General features: G+C 48.5%; 1 protein-coding gene across 2 annotated transcripts; it reads right to left on the minus strand.

Moving 5' to 3' along the window:
• Nucleotides 1–8,034: 8,034 nt before the first annotated feature.
• Nucleotides 8,035–12,776, minus strand: LOC122912194 (leukocyte immunoglobulin-like receptor subfamily A member 6). 2 transcript variants are annotated; one of them, XM_044257649.1, is made up of 8 exons: nucleotides 12,494–12,776; nucleotides 12,302–12,337; nucleotides 11,810–12,097; nucleotides 11,361–11,663; nucleotides 11,024–11,107; nucleotides 10,305–10,607; nucleotides 8,744–8,794; nucleotides 8,035–8,600 (listed from the first exon to the last, which is right to left on the minus strand). In XM_044257649.1, exons 1-8 carry the CDS (start codon nucleotides 12,525–12,527, stop codon nucleotides 8,464–8,466), a joined length of 1,236 nt encoding a protein of 411 aa, XP_044113584.1. In that variant the 5' UTR covers nucleotides 12,528–12,776; the 3' UTR covers nucleotides 8,035–8,463. The 2 variants fall into 2 exon arrangements, with proteins under 2 accessions (XP_044113584.1, XP_044113585.1); XM_044257650.1 differs by lacking the exon at nucleotides 11,024–11,107 and having other exon boundaries at nucleotides 12,494–12,775.
• Between the last annotated feature and the right edge of the window lie 370 nt (nucleotides 12,777–13,146).

The raw sequence follows: 13,146 nt of genomic DNA on the forward strand, positions 1-13,146 counted from the left end.
TCCACTGGCGTCTGCCCATGTGTGGTTGTCCGGTTCCCATGGGAGCCATCCCTGATGGACACATTCCTGTTCAGATGTTAAGTTCGGAGAGTAGATGCACAGGACACGGCGACAGGGACCATCCACCCCTTACAGTCCTGAAATCAGGGCAGCTCTGGAAGCAACTATCTCTGGAACTCAGGGGTGTGGGAGGTGAGTGTCCAACAGGAATGGACATCAGAGAGTGACCCCGATATGTAAGGAGTGCTATGGAAGACTGTGTGCAGAGTGTTCTGTCATCATCCAGGTCGTGGAACAGCAGGAATGTGGGAAACACATTTTGCACTAAGAACGTGAAATATTGAAGGGAAGAGACAAGAAGGTGGGAGAGTGGGGGGCCCCGTCTCATCCGGTCCCTTGAATTTAGCTATGTAACTATCAATTCTGCACAACATGAATTCAACCAGAGATCCACGCAAAAAACATACCTGGAACTCTACAAGTAGAGAAGTGAGCACTTTTTTCAAGGTGGGATGTCCAGAGACATGAATCTGAGGGGAGATAACAAAGACAAATGGAGGGGGGAGGGAGCCTCCATGTGTCCTCCACCAAGAAGTGTTATAGCCCCGAGGGCAAAATATGAACCCTTGGAAATCTTCTGCAGTGAGAGATATGGCTGCCTGAAAGAGGTCTTGGAATGAAACAGAGAGACTTCTAGGTGGGTCAGTGTGGTCTCTAGATCCCAGGAGCCTCAAAATAACATAGTGCCTAGGTGGTAGAGTTCCCAAGCAGCAGAGTGCGGAAACTGGTTGTGGAGAGTGAACGCAGGGGTGGGGGCTGGTGGGTGGGAGGTCGGGGTACCAGGTGGTGGGTATTATAGAGGGCACGGTTTGCATGGAGCACTGGGTGTGGTGAAAAAATAATGAATACTGTTATGCTGAAAATAAATAAAAAATAAATTTAAAAATATTGCAGAAAAAAATAAACAAGGGATTATTTCTGAAGAAAAAAAAAGAAAGGATGAATACCCTACTTTTGTAGCAACAGGGATGGGACTGGAAGAGATTATGCTGAGTGAAATAAGTCAAGCAGAGAGAGTCAATTATCGTATGGTTTCACTTATTTGTGGAGCATAACAAATAACATGGATGACATGGGGAGATGGAGAGAAGGGAGTTGAGGGAAATTGGAAGGGGGAGGTGAACCATGAGAGACTATGGACTCTGAAAAACAATCTGAGGGTTTTGAAGGGGCAGGGGGGTGAGAGGTAGGGGAGCCAGGTGGTAGGTATTAAGGAGGACACGAATTGCATAGAGCACTGGGTGTGGTGCAAAAACTATGAATTCTGTAACGTTAAAAAGAAATTGAAAAAAAGAAAAAGAAAAATGAGAAATGGAAATTTTTTTCATTTTGCTGTATTTATTACAGTTTTTTAAAATTTCTTTTCAATTTAACAGAATTCATTGTTTATTCACCACACCCAGTGTTCCATGCAATGGGTGCCCTCCATAATACCCACCACCTGGCTCCCTCAACTTCCCACCCCCACCCTTTCAAAAGGGTTTTGAAGAGAAACAAAATTTTAAGCTGAAAGAGAATGAATCATGCGGGGGAAAAATGGCATTCTCTCTACTATGTTCCCATTGTGCTGGAGTTTTACACTCTTCTGGAATCCATTAACTTGTGCACCTGTGTCGTCTGCGGGAGGGGCCTGCTGTGATGCTGCTTCTCAGATGTCCTCGCTGGGTGGGAGTTCACTGCCCCTTGCCAGTTGGCTAGGCTCAGTGTAAGCTGGTCCTCTCTGTGCCTTTTTTCTCCTGAAGGCTTTCTGTGGCTCTTTAGAGGATCAAAATAAAAATGGCTGTGCCCCAGTCTGCAGTCCAGAGCTGAAAAGTGCCCTCTTTTTAGTGAACCCTCTGGGATAGAAGGTCCTGACTTCTCCTCTCCATCTCCCCTTTTCCGAGGTGAACCATGAGAGACTGTGGACTCTGAAAAACAACCTGAGGGCTTTGAAGGGGCCGGGGTTGGGATGTTGGGGGAACCAGGTGATGGGTATTGGAGAGGGCACGGATTGCATGGAGCACTGGGTGTGGTGCAAAAACAATGAATACTGTTACGCTGAAAAGAAATAAAATTAAAACAAAACAAAACAAAAGAACACTGGATCAGGCTTCCTGCTCCACGGGGAGCCTCCTTTTCCCTCTCCCTCTCCCTGCTGCCAACCCCTAACCCCACTGGTGTTCAATATCTCTTAATCTCTCAAATAAATAAATAAAATCTTTTTAAAAAGTTCCTGACTTCAAACCCCTCAGATTGTTTTGAAATGGCGGGGGGTTGGGAGGTTGGGGTACCAGGTGGTGGGTATTATAGAGGGCACGGATTGCATGGAGCACTGGGTGTGGTGAAAAAATAATGAATAATGTTTTTCTGAAAATAAATAAATTGGAAAAAAAAAGTTCCTGACTTTTATGTGTGCCAAACTTGGCAGACTCCTGCGGTGCACGCCCACAGTGATCCTTCTGGAGAAAGTCAAGGGTGCCACGATACCGTCCTTTGTAGGGTACTGGAACTGAGAGCAGTCACCGTATGGAGCGCACAAGCTCTGCCCCTCCTGGGGGAAGGCAGAGGGCAGCTCTGTACTGTCCTTTACTGGGCTGTCACCCTCAGAACTGTTGCCCAGTTGGGAGTGGACCCATTTTGCCCATCCCGGAGGATGGTGGAAGGTCTCCATGTTCTAGTCCTCTGCAGGGTGCCCAGGCTGAGAGCAGTCCCCCCAGTTGGCACCGCTTGGGGTTTGTGATGAATCAAGCTGAGACCATCAGAAGGGATGAATACCTTTAGGATTCTGATGGATTCCTGTCTCACATTGAGGTCTTTTATCCATTTTGAATTTATCTTTGTGTACGGTGTAAGAGAATGGTCGAGTTTCATTCTTCTACATATAGCTGCCCAGTTTTCCCAGCACCATTTATTGAAGAGACTGTCTTTTTCCACTGTATATTTTTTCCATTTTGTCGAAGATTATTTGACCATGCAGTTGGGGGTCCATATCTGGGCCTCTACTCTGTTCCACTGGTCTATGTGTTTGTTTTTTGCCAGTGCCATGCTGTCTTGGTGATCACTGCTTTGTAGTAAAGCTTGAAATCAGATAACGTAATAACCCCCGTTTTATTTTTATTTTTTTCAACATTTCCCTACCGACTCTGGGTCTATTCTGGTTCCATAGAAATTTTAGGATTATTTGCTCCAGCTCTTAGAAGAATACCGGTGGAATTTTGATCGGAATGGCATTAAAAGGATGGATTGCACTAGGCAGTATAGACATTATTTTTAAATTAAATTTATTTATTTTCAGCATAACAGTATTCATTATTTTTCACCACACCCAGTGCTCCATGCAATCTGTGCCCTCTATAATACCCACCACCTGGTACCCCGACCTCCCACTTCCCCCGCCACTTCAAACCCCTCAGATTGTTTTTCAGAGTCCATAATCTCTCATGATTCACCTCCCCTTCCAATTTCTTCCAACTCCCTTCTCCTCTCTAACTCATCATGTCCTCCATGCTATTTGTTATGCTCCACAAATATGTGAAACCATATGATAATTGACTCTCTCTGCTTGACTTATATAATTCAGCATAACCTCTTCCAGTCCCGTCCACGTCGCTACAAAAGTTGGGTATTCATCCTTTCTGATGGAGGCATAATACTCCATAGTGTATATGGACCACATCTTCCTTATGCATTCATCCGTTGAAGGGCATCTTGGTTCTTTTCACAGTTTAGCAACCGTGGCCATTGCTGCTATAATCATTGGGGTACAATGACCCTTCTTTTCACTACATCTGTATCCTTGGGGTAAATACTCAGTAGTGCAATTGTAGGGTCATAGGGAAGCTCTATTTTTAATTTCTTGAGGAATCTGCTTGCATTCCCACCAACAGTGTAGGAGGGTTCCCCTTTCTCCACATCCTTGCCAGCATCTGTCATTTCCTGACTTGTTGATTTTAGCCATTCTGACTGGTGTGAGGTGATATCTCATTGTGGTTTTGATTTTTATTTCCCTGATGCCGAGTGATATGGAGCACTTTTTCATGTGTCTGTTGGCCATCTGGATGTCTTCTTTGCAGAAACGTTTGTTCATGTCCTCTGCCCATTTCTTGATTGGATTATTTGTTCTTTGGGTGTTGAGTTTGTTAAGTTCTTTATAGATTTTGGACACTAGTCCTCCACACTGTTTCCAAAGTGGCTGCACCAACTTCCATTCCCACCAACAATGGAAGAGGGTTCCCCTTTATCCACATCCCCTCCAACACATGTTGTTTCCTGTTTTGTTAATTTTGGCCATTCTAACTGGTGTAAGGTGATATCTCAATGTAGTTTTAAATTGAATCTCCCTAATGGCTAGTGATGATGAACATTATTTCATGTGTCTGATAGCCATTTGTATGTCTTCATTGGAAAAGTGTCTGTTCATATCTTCTGCCTATTTTTTTTCCAATTTATTTATTTTCAGAAAAACAGTATTCATTATTTTTTCACCACACCCAGTGCTCCATGCCTATTTTTTTCCCCAATTTATTTATTTTCAGAAAAACAGTATTCATTATTTTTTCACCACACCCAGTGCTCCATGCAAGCTGTGCCCTCTATAATACCCACCACCTGGTACCCCAACCTCCCACCCCCCCCGCCACTTCAAACCCCTCAGATTGTTTTTCAGAGTCCATAGTCTCTCATGGTTCACCTCCCCTTCCAATTTAACCAAATTCCCTACTACTCTCTAACGCCCCTTGTCCTCCATGCTATTGGTTATGCTCCACAAATGAGTGAAACCATATGATAATTGACTCTCTCTGCTTGACTGGTTTCACTCAGCATAATCTCTTCCAGTCCCGTCCATGTTGCTACAAAAGTTGGATATTCGTCCTTTCTGATGGAGGCATAATACTCCATAGTGTATATGGACCACATCTTCCTTATCCACTCATCCGTTGAAGGGCATCTTGGTTCTTTCCATAGTTTGGCGACTGTGGCCATTGCTGCTATAAACATGCCTATTTTTTGATATGATTGTCTGTTTTGTGTGTGTTGAGTTTGAGGAGTTCATTATAGATCCAGGATATCAACGTTTTGTCTGTACTGTCATTTGCAAATATCTTCTCCCATGCCGTGGGCTTCCTCTTTGTTTTCTTGACTGTTTCCTTTGCTGTGCAGAAGCTTTTGATTTTGATGAAGTCCCAAAAGTTCATTTTCGCTTCTGTTTCCTTTCCTTTGGAGACATATCTTGAAAGAAGTTGCTGTGGCTGATATCGAAGAAGTTACTGCCTATGTTCTCCTCTAGGATTCTGATGGATTCCTGTCTCACGTTGAGGTCTTGTTTCTCTTTTTAATTATTTTCATATTTTATCAACATGTATTTAAGTCATTTTTAAACTTTCATTACTTTAATCTACATTTTATACATATGTTGGTCATTTTTTGCCTCCTTTCACTCTTCAATTTTATTTGTGTAATTGTGTAAGTTTTGCTTTCTTTGCAATTTTGAGATCAAGTTTCTTAATCTCAAATTAGTGCCCAAAAAGGATCAAATCTCAAACACAGACCAAAATTCACTCAGGAAAAAGCAGATCATCCCCCTCTTTTATTTCCATTTTGTTTTCATTTCTGACCTCTTTCGATTTGTCTAGTTTGGGTCATATTTGAGATTTTTTAAAGAATTTATTTATTTATTTATTTGACAGAGAGAGATCACAAGCAGGCAGAGAGGCAGGCAGAGAGAGAGAGGGAATCAGATTCCCTGGTGAGCAGAGAGCCTAATGTAGGGCTTGATCCCAGGACCCTGAGATCCTGACCCAAGCCAAAGGCAGAGGCTTAACCCACTGAGCCACCCAGGCCCCCCATATATTTGGTATATTTGATTCTGCTCACTCCCTCATCCATTCTTGTCTGGGCAAAATGACTTGAAGTGAGAATTAACAACAAAACAAAGAACCAGAGGTAACACAGATGTAATCCATATGGATATCAGTAAAATGTCAGAGATGGAGTTCTGGATAGCGATGATCAAGTTAATATCTGGGCTTGAAAAAAGCATAAAAGACACTAGAGAATGTCTTAGTGCAGAAATGAGATCTAATCAGGCCAAATTAAAAATGCTCTAGCAGATGCTGTCTAAATTGGATGCTCTAACAGCGAGGGTAAAAGAGGCAGAAGAGTGAGTGAGTGACGTGGAAGACAGGTTGGTGCGAAGGAAGGAAGCTGAGGGAAAGAGCGGTAAAAAACTAACAGCTCATGAGGAAAGGCCTTGAGAAATCAGGGATGTTATGAAATACACTGACATCAGAATTATTGGGAACCTGGGGGTGGGGCAGAAGGTGTATTTGAGCAACCAGAGCTGAGAACTTCCCTAACCTGGGAAAGGAAACAAGCATTCGTGTCCCAGAGGTAGAGATAACCCCTCCGCAAATCAATATAAAAATAGATCAACACACCAGCATGCAATACTGAAGCTTGCAAATTTCAGAGATAAAGAGAAAATCCTGAAAGCAGGTTGGGACAAGAAGCTCCTAACCTGTGGACGGAGAATCATCACCCCAACATCACACCTGTCCACAGAGACTTGGCAAGCCAGAAAGAGCAGGCGGGACACATTCAGTTACTAAATGAGAGGAACATGCGGCCAAGAATCCTTCACCTAGCAAGGCTGTCGTGCAGAACTGATGGAGAGGTGAAGAGCTTTCGGGACAGACAGAAACTGAGAGGACATGTGACCACCGAGCCAGCCCTTCAGGAAATATTAAGGGGGATTCTGTGAAGTAAAGAGAGAGCCCAAACGTAACATGGACCACTAAGAAACAATCTGCAGAAAGAGGACATTACAGGCAATTCAATAGCACTAAGTTTGTATCTTTTGAACTCCTCAAACTCAACACACATGAAACAGGCAAACACATCAAAAAATGGGCAGAAGATATGAACAGACACTTCTCCAATCAAGACATACAAATGGCTATCAGACACATGAAAAAATGTTCATCATCTTTAGCCCTCAGGGAGATTCAAATTAAAACCACGTTGAGATATCACCTTACACCAGTGAGAATGGCCAAAATTAACAAAACAGGAAACAACATGTGTTGGAGGGGATGTGGAGAAAGGGGAACCTTCTTATACTGTTGGTGGGAATGCAAGTTGGTGCAGCCTCTTTGGAGAACAGTGTGGAGATTCCTCAAGAAATTAAAAATAGAGCTTCCCTATGACCCTGCAATTGCATTCCTGGGTATTTACCCCAAAGACACAGATGTCGTGAAAAGAAGGGCCATCTGTACCCCAATGTTTATAGCAGCAATGGCCACAGTCGCCAAACTGTGAAAAGAACCAAGATGCCCTTCAACGGATGAATGGATAAGGAAGATGTGGTCCATATACACTATGGAGTATTATGCCTCCATCAGAAAGGATGAATACCCAACTTTTGTAGCAACATGGACGGGACTGGAAGAGATTATGCTGAGTGAAATAAGTCAAGCAGAGAGAGTCAATTATCATATGGTTTCACTTATTTGTGGAGCATAACAAATAGCATGGAGGACAAGGGGCGATAGAGAGGAGAAGGGAATTTGGGTAAATTGGAAGGGGAGGTGAACCATGAGAGACTATGGACTCTGAAAAACAATCTGAGGGATTTGAAGTGGCGGGGAGGTGGGAGGTTGGGGTACCAGGTGGTGGGTATTATAGAGGGCACGGCTTGCATGGAGCACTGGGTGTGGTGAAAAAATAATGAATACTGTTTTTCTGAAAATAAATAAATTGGAAAAAAATAAAAAATAAAAAAAAAGGAAAACCCATTTATTCCTCGGAGTCCGTGTAGCAGCTCCCCACCTGGCTACACCTTAAATGCCCCTGAGCTCACTCAAACTGATGGTGTTTCTGGAAGATTCCACCACGTGTTGCCGCATGAGGACAGAAGAGCTCTGTGAGTCCAGAGAAGGTTCAGGGAACAGTTTTGGATTCATCTGTTCCAAAGCGGACCTGATTTTCACCCACTTATTTACTTATGAAAGCAGAGTCTGTATTTTTGGCTGAGGGATGGAGGACAATAGCGCACATCAGGGAAGGTGGAAATGGAAAGTGAAGGAAAATGTATCCCACGAAGGTGGACCAGAGCTGCCTCTCTAGGAAATTATGAGTCAGCACTGCCTTGTGTTACAAACCCTCAACTCTCAGGGATGAGGAAGGAGGGGCAAGACCAGGATGTCCAATAATGCAGGAGGGAAAGCACCACAGGTCATGGGGGACGAGTCCTGGACAGGGAGCAGGCCAGACATGTCCTGCATCTGAACCATGCACCCCCTTGATGTTGTCAGCAGACAGATCAACAAGGGTGAGCTTCAGGTTTTCCTACAGACGCCTCTGGGCACCTGGGATGCATGCCCACAGCTCTGCCACATGGGATGGAGGCTTTGTTCCCCCTCCTGTTTAGCTCCTGGCTGTGTCTGGGGTCCTTCTCTGGCTGTGCTGAGCCTCTAGCAGCAGAATCCCAAGGACCACCAGGATCAAGACAGCTACGCCCATGCGGGTCAGATTCTCCACCATGTAATCTCTGGAGTCTGAGGCTAGGAATTAGGACAGAGAGGTTGCAGAGGTCAGAGAGGACCCAAATCACCCATGATCCTGTATGTCCACCCAGGGGACCTGCTTCCCCACACAGGACACTCCCTCCATACAAGCCCCATCACTGGGACTTTCTCTTACTCACCACTGCTGGGGTCTGAGTTGTTTTGGGGTGGGCTCACAGTGCCAGCTGCTTCTGCAGGGAAGATGGAAGCAGATGGAAGGAGTTAGAGACCCCCGTCCAGCCTGTCCTCTGCTCTGTGTCTCTATCCCTCAGCCTGTCACTATGTGGTTTTTGTACAGTTCCTGAACTAGCCCTTCTCTGCACTAGGGTGCTTTCCTCTGCTCTCCTCACTAGATTCCTTCAGCCTCCTTTTCTCTTTGATTTCAGACTCTGCTTCTGAGTCACTTGGGGTTGATTCTGACTGTGCCCCACCAGGTCAGGTTTGTAGAGAAAAGTGGACTCCCAGCACAGAAATCATCATGTCCTCGCATGTCCTCTGCTCAGTCTGGGACACAAGACCTCCTGGGCTCATGTCCCTGCAGATGACAGTTCCCACTCACTCAGTAGCCGAGGTCCCAGCAGCAGCCATGGATGAGGGGCTGGTGCCAGGGGCTCCTGACTGTCAGGAGAACAGAGGGGCCGATATCTGGGGTTGGGTCCCTGTCCCTCCATGTCAACCAGCTCCCTTCCTTCAGGGTCTGCACTTTATTCTGTACCTACAGTATTTCTCCTTGGATGTGTTCATTAATTCATTCTTCAAATACTTACAGATATCCACAGTGCCAGACACACACCACACACTCACACACACACACACACACACACACACAGAGGGAGGGAGGGAGGGAGGGAGGGAGGGAGGGAGACATCTGTGTGCGCACATCTATAACAGGCATATAAATATGTATCCACGAAAGGCGACGGTCAGTCACTGGGTTATAGGAACACCGTTATTGCTCGCATGCAGTGTGGATGGAGATGGGAAGAAGAGCTACATAAGTAAATAAATCAACCAACCAATAAACAAACAAAAAAGATAAATGAGACTCATTGAATACGTGCTAAGACCAGGGAGTGCCCAGAGCTTGTGTCCCACAAGGACCTTGTGAATCCATCTAACCCCAATAAACACAGGAGGAGGATGGTTTCTGAGTCTGGCGTCCCTGTCACCTGAATTCCCTTTGTCATCTTCTGCACGTGTTGCTCTAGAATGTGTGAGAAGCAGACACCAGAACACTGGACCAGTGACCACACAAAAAGGAGAGTGGACACCAGTGCACATGGACACAGGGTGCAGCCTCCCTGGGGATTCCTGTGAGCTGGGATTGGCCCCTCCTGGGTCTCACGTGTGCCCCACGGAGCTTGGAGGCACCCAGGTGAGAACAGGGGGGGGGCCAGCAGAGTGGTGCCCGCAGGTGGGGATGATTCTGTCCAGGAGAGTGTACCCAGGGGCTGACAACACCATCAGATTCTGCTATGAAGGGACAGGAGGTGAGTGGGAGGCGTTTCTACTCATCATCATCCTCACTCACCCCCCACGCAGCCCCTACTCCTTACTCTGCCAAGATTGCAGGATGGGGGACCCCGGGTACACCCTCTGTGGAGCCCCTGCGGTCCCCACATGTGTTACTGCTTCAGGCTTTCCTGAGATGTGTGTCCTGAGCTGACAGAGCTCAGACAAGACATCGTCAGGGACACTCACCTGAGACCAGCAGCTCCAGGGGGTCACTGGGCTGTGACAACAGGTAGGCGGAGGTTCTGGAAGAGCCGTAGCACCTGTAGGTTCCCCTGTGGGCTGAGGTCACAGGACTCATGGAGAATTCAGCCTGGTGCTGCCCAGCTCGGGACTTTGATCTACGACGCAGTGGGGGATTGGCTGTCCCCTCCTTGGACAGAAGGAAAGTGTCCACAGAGCTCTGTGACTGACACAGCAGGGTCACATTCTCTCCTGGGGCCACCATGCGTCGCGGCTGCACTGAGAGGGAGGGTATGTAGGGCAGCTGTCCTAGAGAGAGAAAGGGCAGGTGAGTGGCTGTCGGGCCCTTGCTCTGTGGAGACTGTCTGTGTCCTCCGAGTCTGTCCCTTCCCATCCCCTGTCTTTCTCTGTCTCTCGCTCCCTGGGGACCCCACAACACCTGGTCCCAGCCACCACAAGCTGGCAGTACCTGAGCATATTCTGATGTCCTGACTGACACCGTGAGCCCTCACCTGCAAGCAGTATGTCCAGGGGGTCACTGGGGGCCGACCACTCAGAGGAGAAGGTGTGTCAACCATAGCTCGTGTACCGGCCTCTATGGGAGGGTCTCACAGGGCCCAGGGGAAAGTCTGCCCCAGACAACCCAGCCTGGGGCTGTCGGCCAAGCTGCCGGGGAGGGTCAGGTGCCCCCTCCCTGGACAGAGGGAATCTGTGGTAGCCAATACCAGAGTGACACTGGAGGGTCAGGCTCTGTCCAGAGGTCACGACAGGGCCCTGTTGAGTCAGCAGGGTGGGCTTTCCCGACACACCTGGGAGAGACATGCCATAGATGGCAGGGGCTGCGTGTCCCCAAACATCCCTTCTCCCGTTCTGATCCCCAGATCTCACTGCCCATCACCCTCCGTGACTCTGACCTGTGAGTCCCCATGATCCCCTCCCCCACCCTCTCTTTGGGGCCACCCTGGGAACAGAGTCCCCGTTAACCTGTCTCAAAACGGTGGTGGCTTTTTTTTTTTCTAATGGTGCCTCCAAACACGCGGGGCAAGAGTCAGACTTTCTCACCTGAGACCAGCAGCTCCAGGGGGTCACTGGGGTCCGACCACACCTGGGGGGTGTTGCTGTAATAGCCATAGCATCTGAATGTCCACGTGACGCTGGGCGTCATGGGGCCCACAGAGAACAGGGCCTTGGTTCCCCCAGTGGGGACTGACTGGGAGACCAGGGTCCAGGAGGGCTGGCTCTCTCCTTCCTTCATCAGGACGAACCTGTGGAATCCCATCCATGAGGCACACTGGAGGGTCACATTTCCTCCTGAGGTCACAACAGGGCTGGGCAGGGCTGAGAGGCTAGGTTTGCCCTGGGATCCTAGGAGAGGAGGAGAGGGTGGTGTTAAATGGGGTTTAGACCCCCACACACAGTATCCCCGGGCTGGGCTGTGAGAGGAGAAACCTGAGAGCCCACCCCCTTCCTGAGGGCAGAGCCTGGGGCTGGGACCCTGAGTGGGCTCGCACCTGTCACCACCACCAGCTCCAGGGGGTCACTGGGCTCTGACCAGCCAGTGGGACTGAAATAGTTACAGTGATATCTTCCTGCATGTACATCTGTCATGTGTGTGATGGAGAACTTGGTCTTGTCCCGGAGCTCCATCAGCTTTTGTCTGTCCCAGACCCTTGACTCTCCCTCTTTATACAGGTGGTACTCCTGGGCCTCCAGGCTCCCCTGACACCAGATGGTCACAGATGTCCCCCAGGGCATCACAGAGCCTGGTTCAGCCCAGATGGTGGGTCTGAGGAGGGTCCCTGGAAGGAAACAGAGACTGGGACACAGACCTTCCCCACCCCCAGCTCCCAGCTCAGCCCACCCCCAGCTCCCAGCTCAGCCCCAAACTCCCAGACATTCCCCTCTGTCAGCCCAGAGCTACTGTTCTCCATCCCCTGCTGCCTGATGGGTGACCCATGTCCCCAGTGAGGAGGTGGGACTGGGACCCCTAGAGACAGACTCACCTGCCTGGGCTCGGGTCCTGGGGCCCACACTCAGCCCTGGAAGAAAATCCCTCTGAGAGGTTTGCCCCGAATCCTAGAAGATCCCCTCCTCCCCTTGAGCCTCCTGAGCCTGGCGCCTCCAATAGACCAGGGCCTGGCTGTGGGGCAGATCCCTCCCAGACTACAGTGTCCCGTCCCCTCCTCAGATCTCACCGAGACAGAGCATGGCTGTGAGGGTGGGAGTCATGGTGTCTCCTTTCTCTGGTTGCAGCTGGGCAGGCGGAGGGCCTACTGTGACCACAGGACAGACAGACACACAGGGTGTGGCTTTGCCTACATCAGTCCTGCCTGTCACAGGGTTGTCACATCAGCAGTTCCACAGGAAGTGGAACAGCCCCTTCTAGGGCCCAGCTAACTCTGGTGTCCATGACGGTGCAGCAAGTGTACCCTGAGGCTTCCTGAGATGCCCCATCCAGGTGAGGGGACCAGGACAGGTCCTTCCCTCCCAGATCCTCCCTCATGGGTCTCCTTCATCTCCAGCACACCCTTGGTCTTCAGCATGGATGGGTCCCCAGACTCAGAGACGCTGCAGGGGACATGGGTTCCTACTGTGCTGTGGAGCTCATGTCAGCACAGAGATTCGTGTGATGTCTCTGAATGGCTCAGGTCGAGGTCATGGTGGCAATGAGCCAAGAGGAGAAATATGGTCAATTAGGGAAGGAAACACAGCCCCTCTCCTGACCCCGGAGTATGGGCTTTCCTCTTGTCACAGCCTCCAGGACTTTTCTATTTTCCTGTGACATGGGCCATACCCCATTCATGGGTACATGCCTATGTGAGTCCCTCCTGGCTCCTCGGTGCCCCTT

Source organism: Neovison vison, chromosome 7, assembly GCF_020171115.1.
Source record: "Neovison vison isolate M4711 chromosome 7, ASM_NN_V1, whole genome shotgun sequence".
NCBI classification, from domain to species: domain Eukaryota; kingdom Metazoa; phylum Chordata; class Mammalia; order Carnivora; family Mustelidae; genus Neogale; species Neogale vison.

What these genes read in the sequence shown, in the direction of transcription:
- LOC122912194 (XM_044257649.1), bottom strand. Translation starts at nt 12,527, where the DNA reads ATGACTCCCACCCTCACAGCCATGCTCTGTCTCG. An exon ending in CACAGCCATGCTCTGTCTCG is followed by an intron (nt 12,338 to 12,493) that starts GTGAGATCTGAG and finishes ATTTTCTTCCAG; the next exon opens with GGCTGAGTGTGGGCCCCAGG. An exon ending in CAACTCAGACCCCAGCAGTG is followed by an intron (nt 8,601 to 8,743) that starts GTGAGTAAGAGA and finishes CCTAATTCCTAG; the next exon opens with CCTCAGACTCCAGAGATTAC.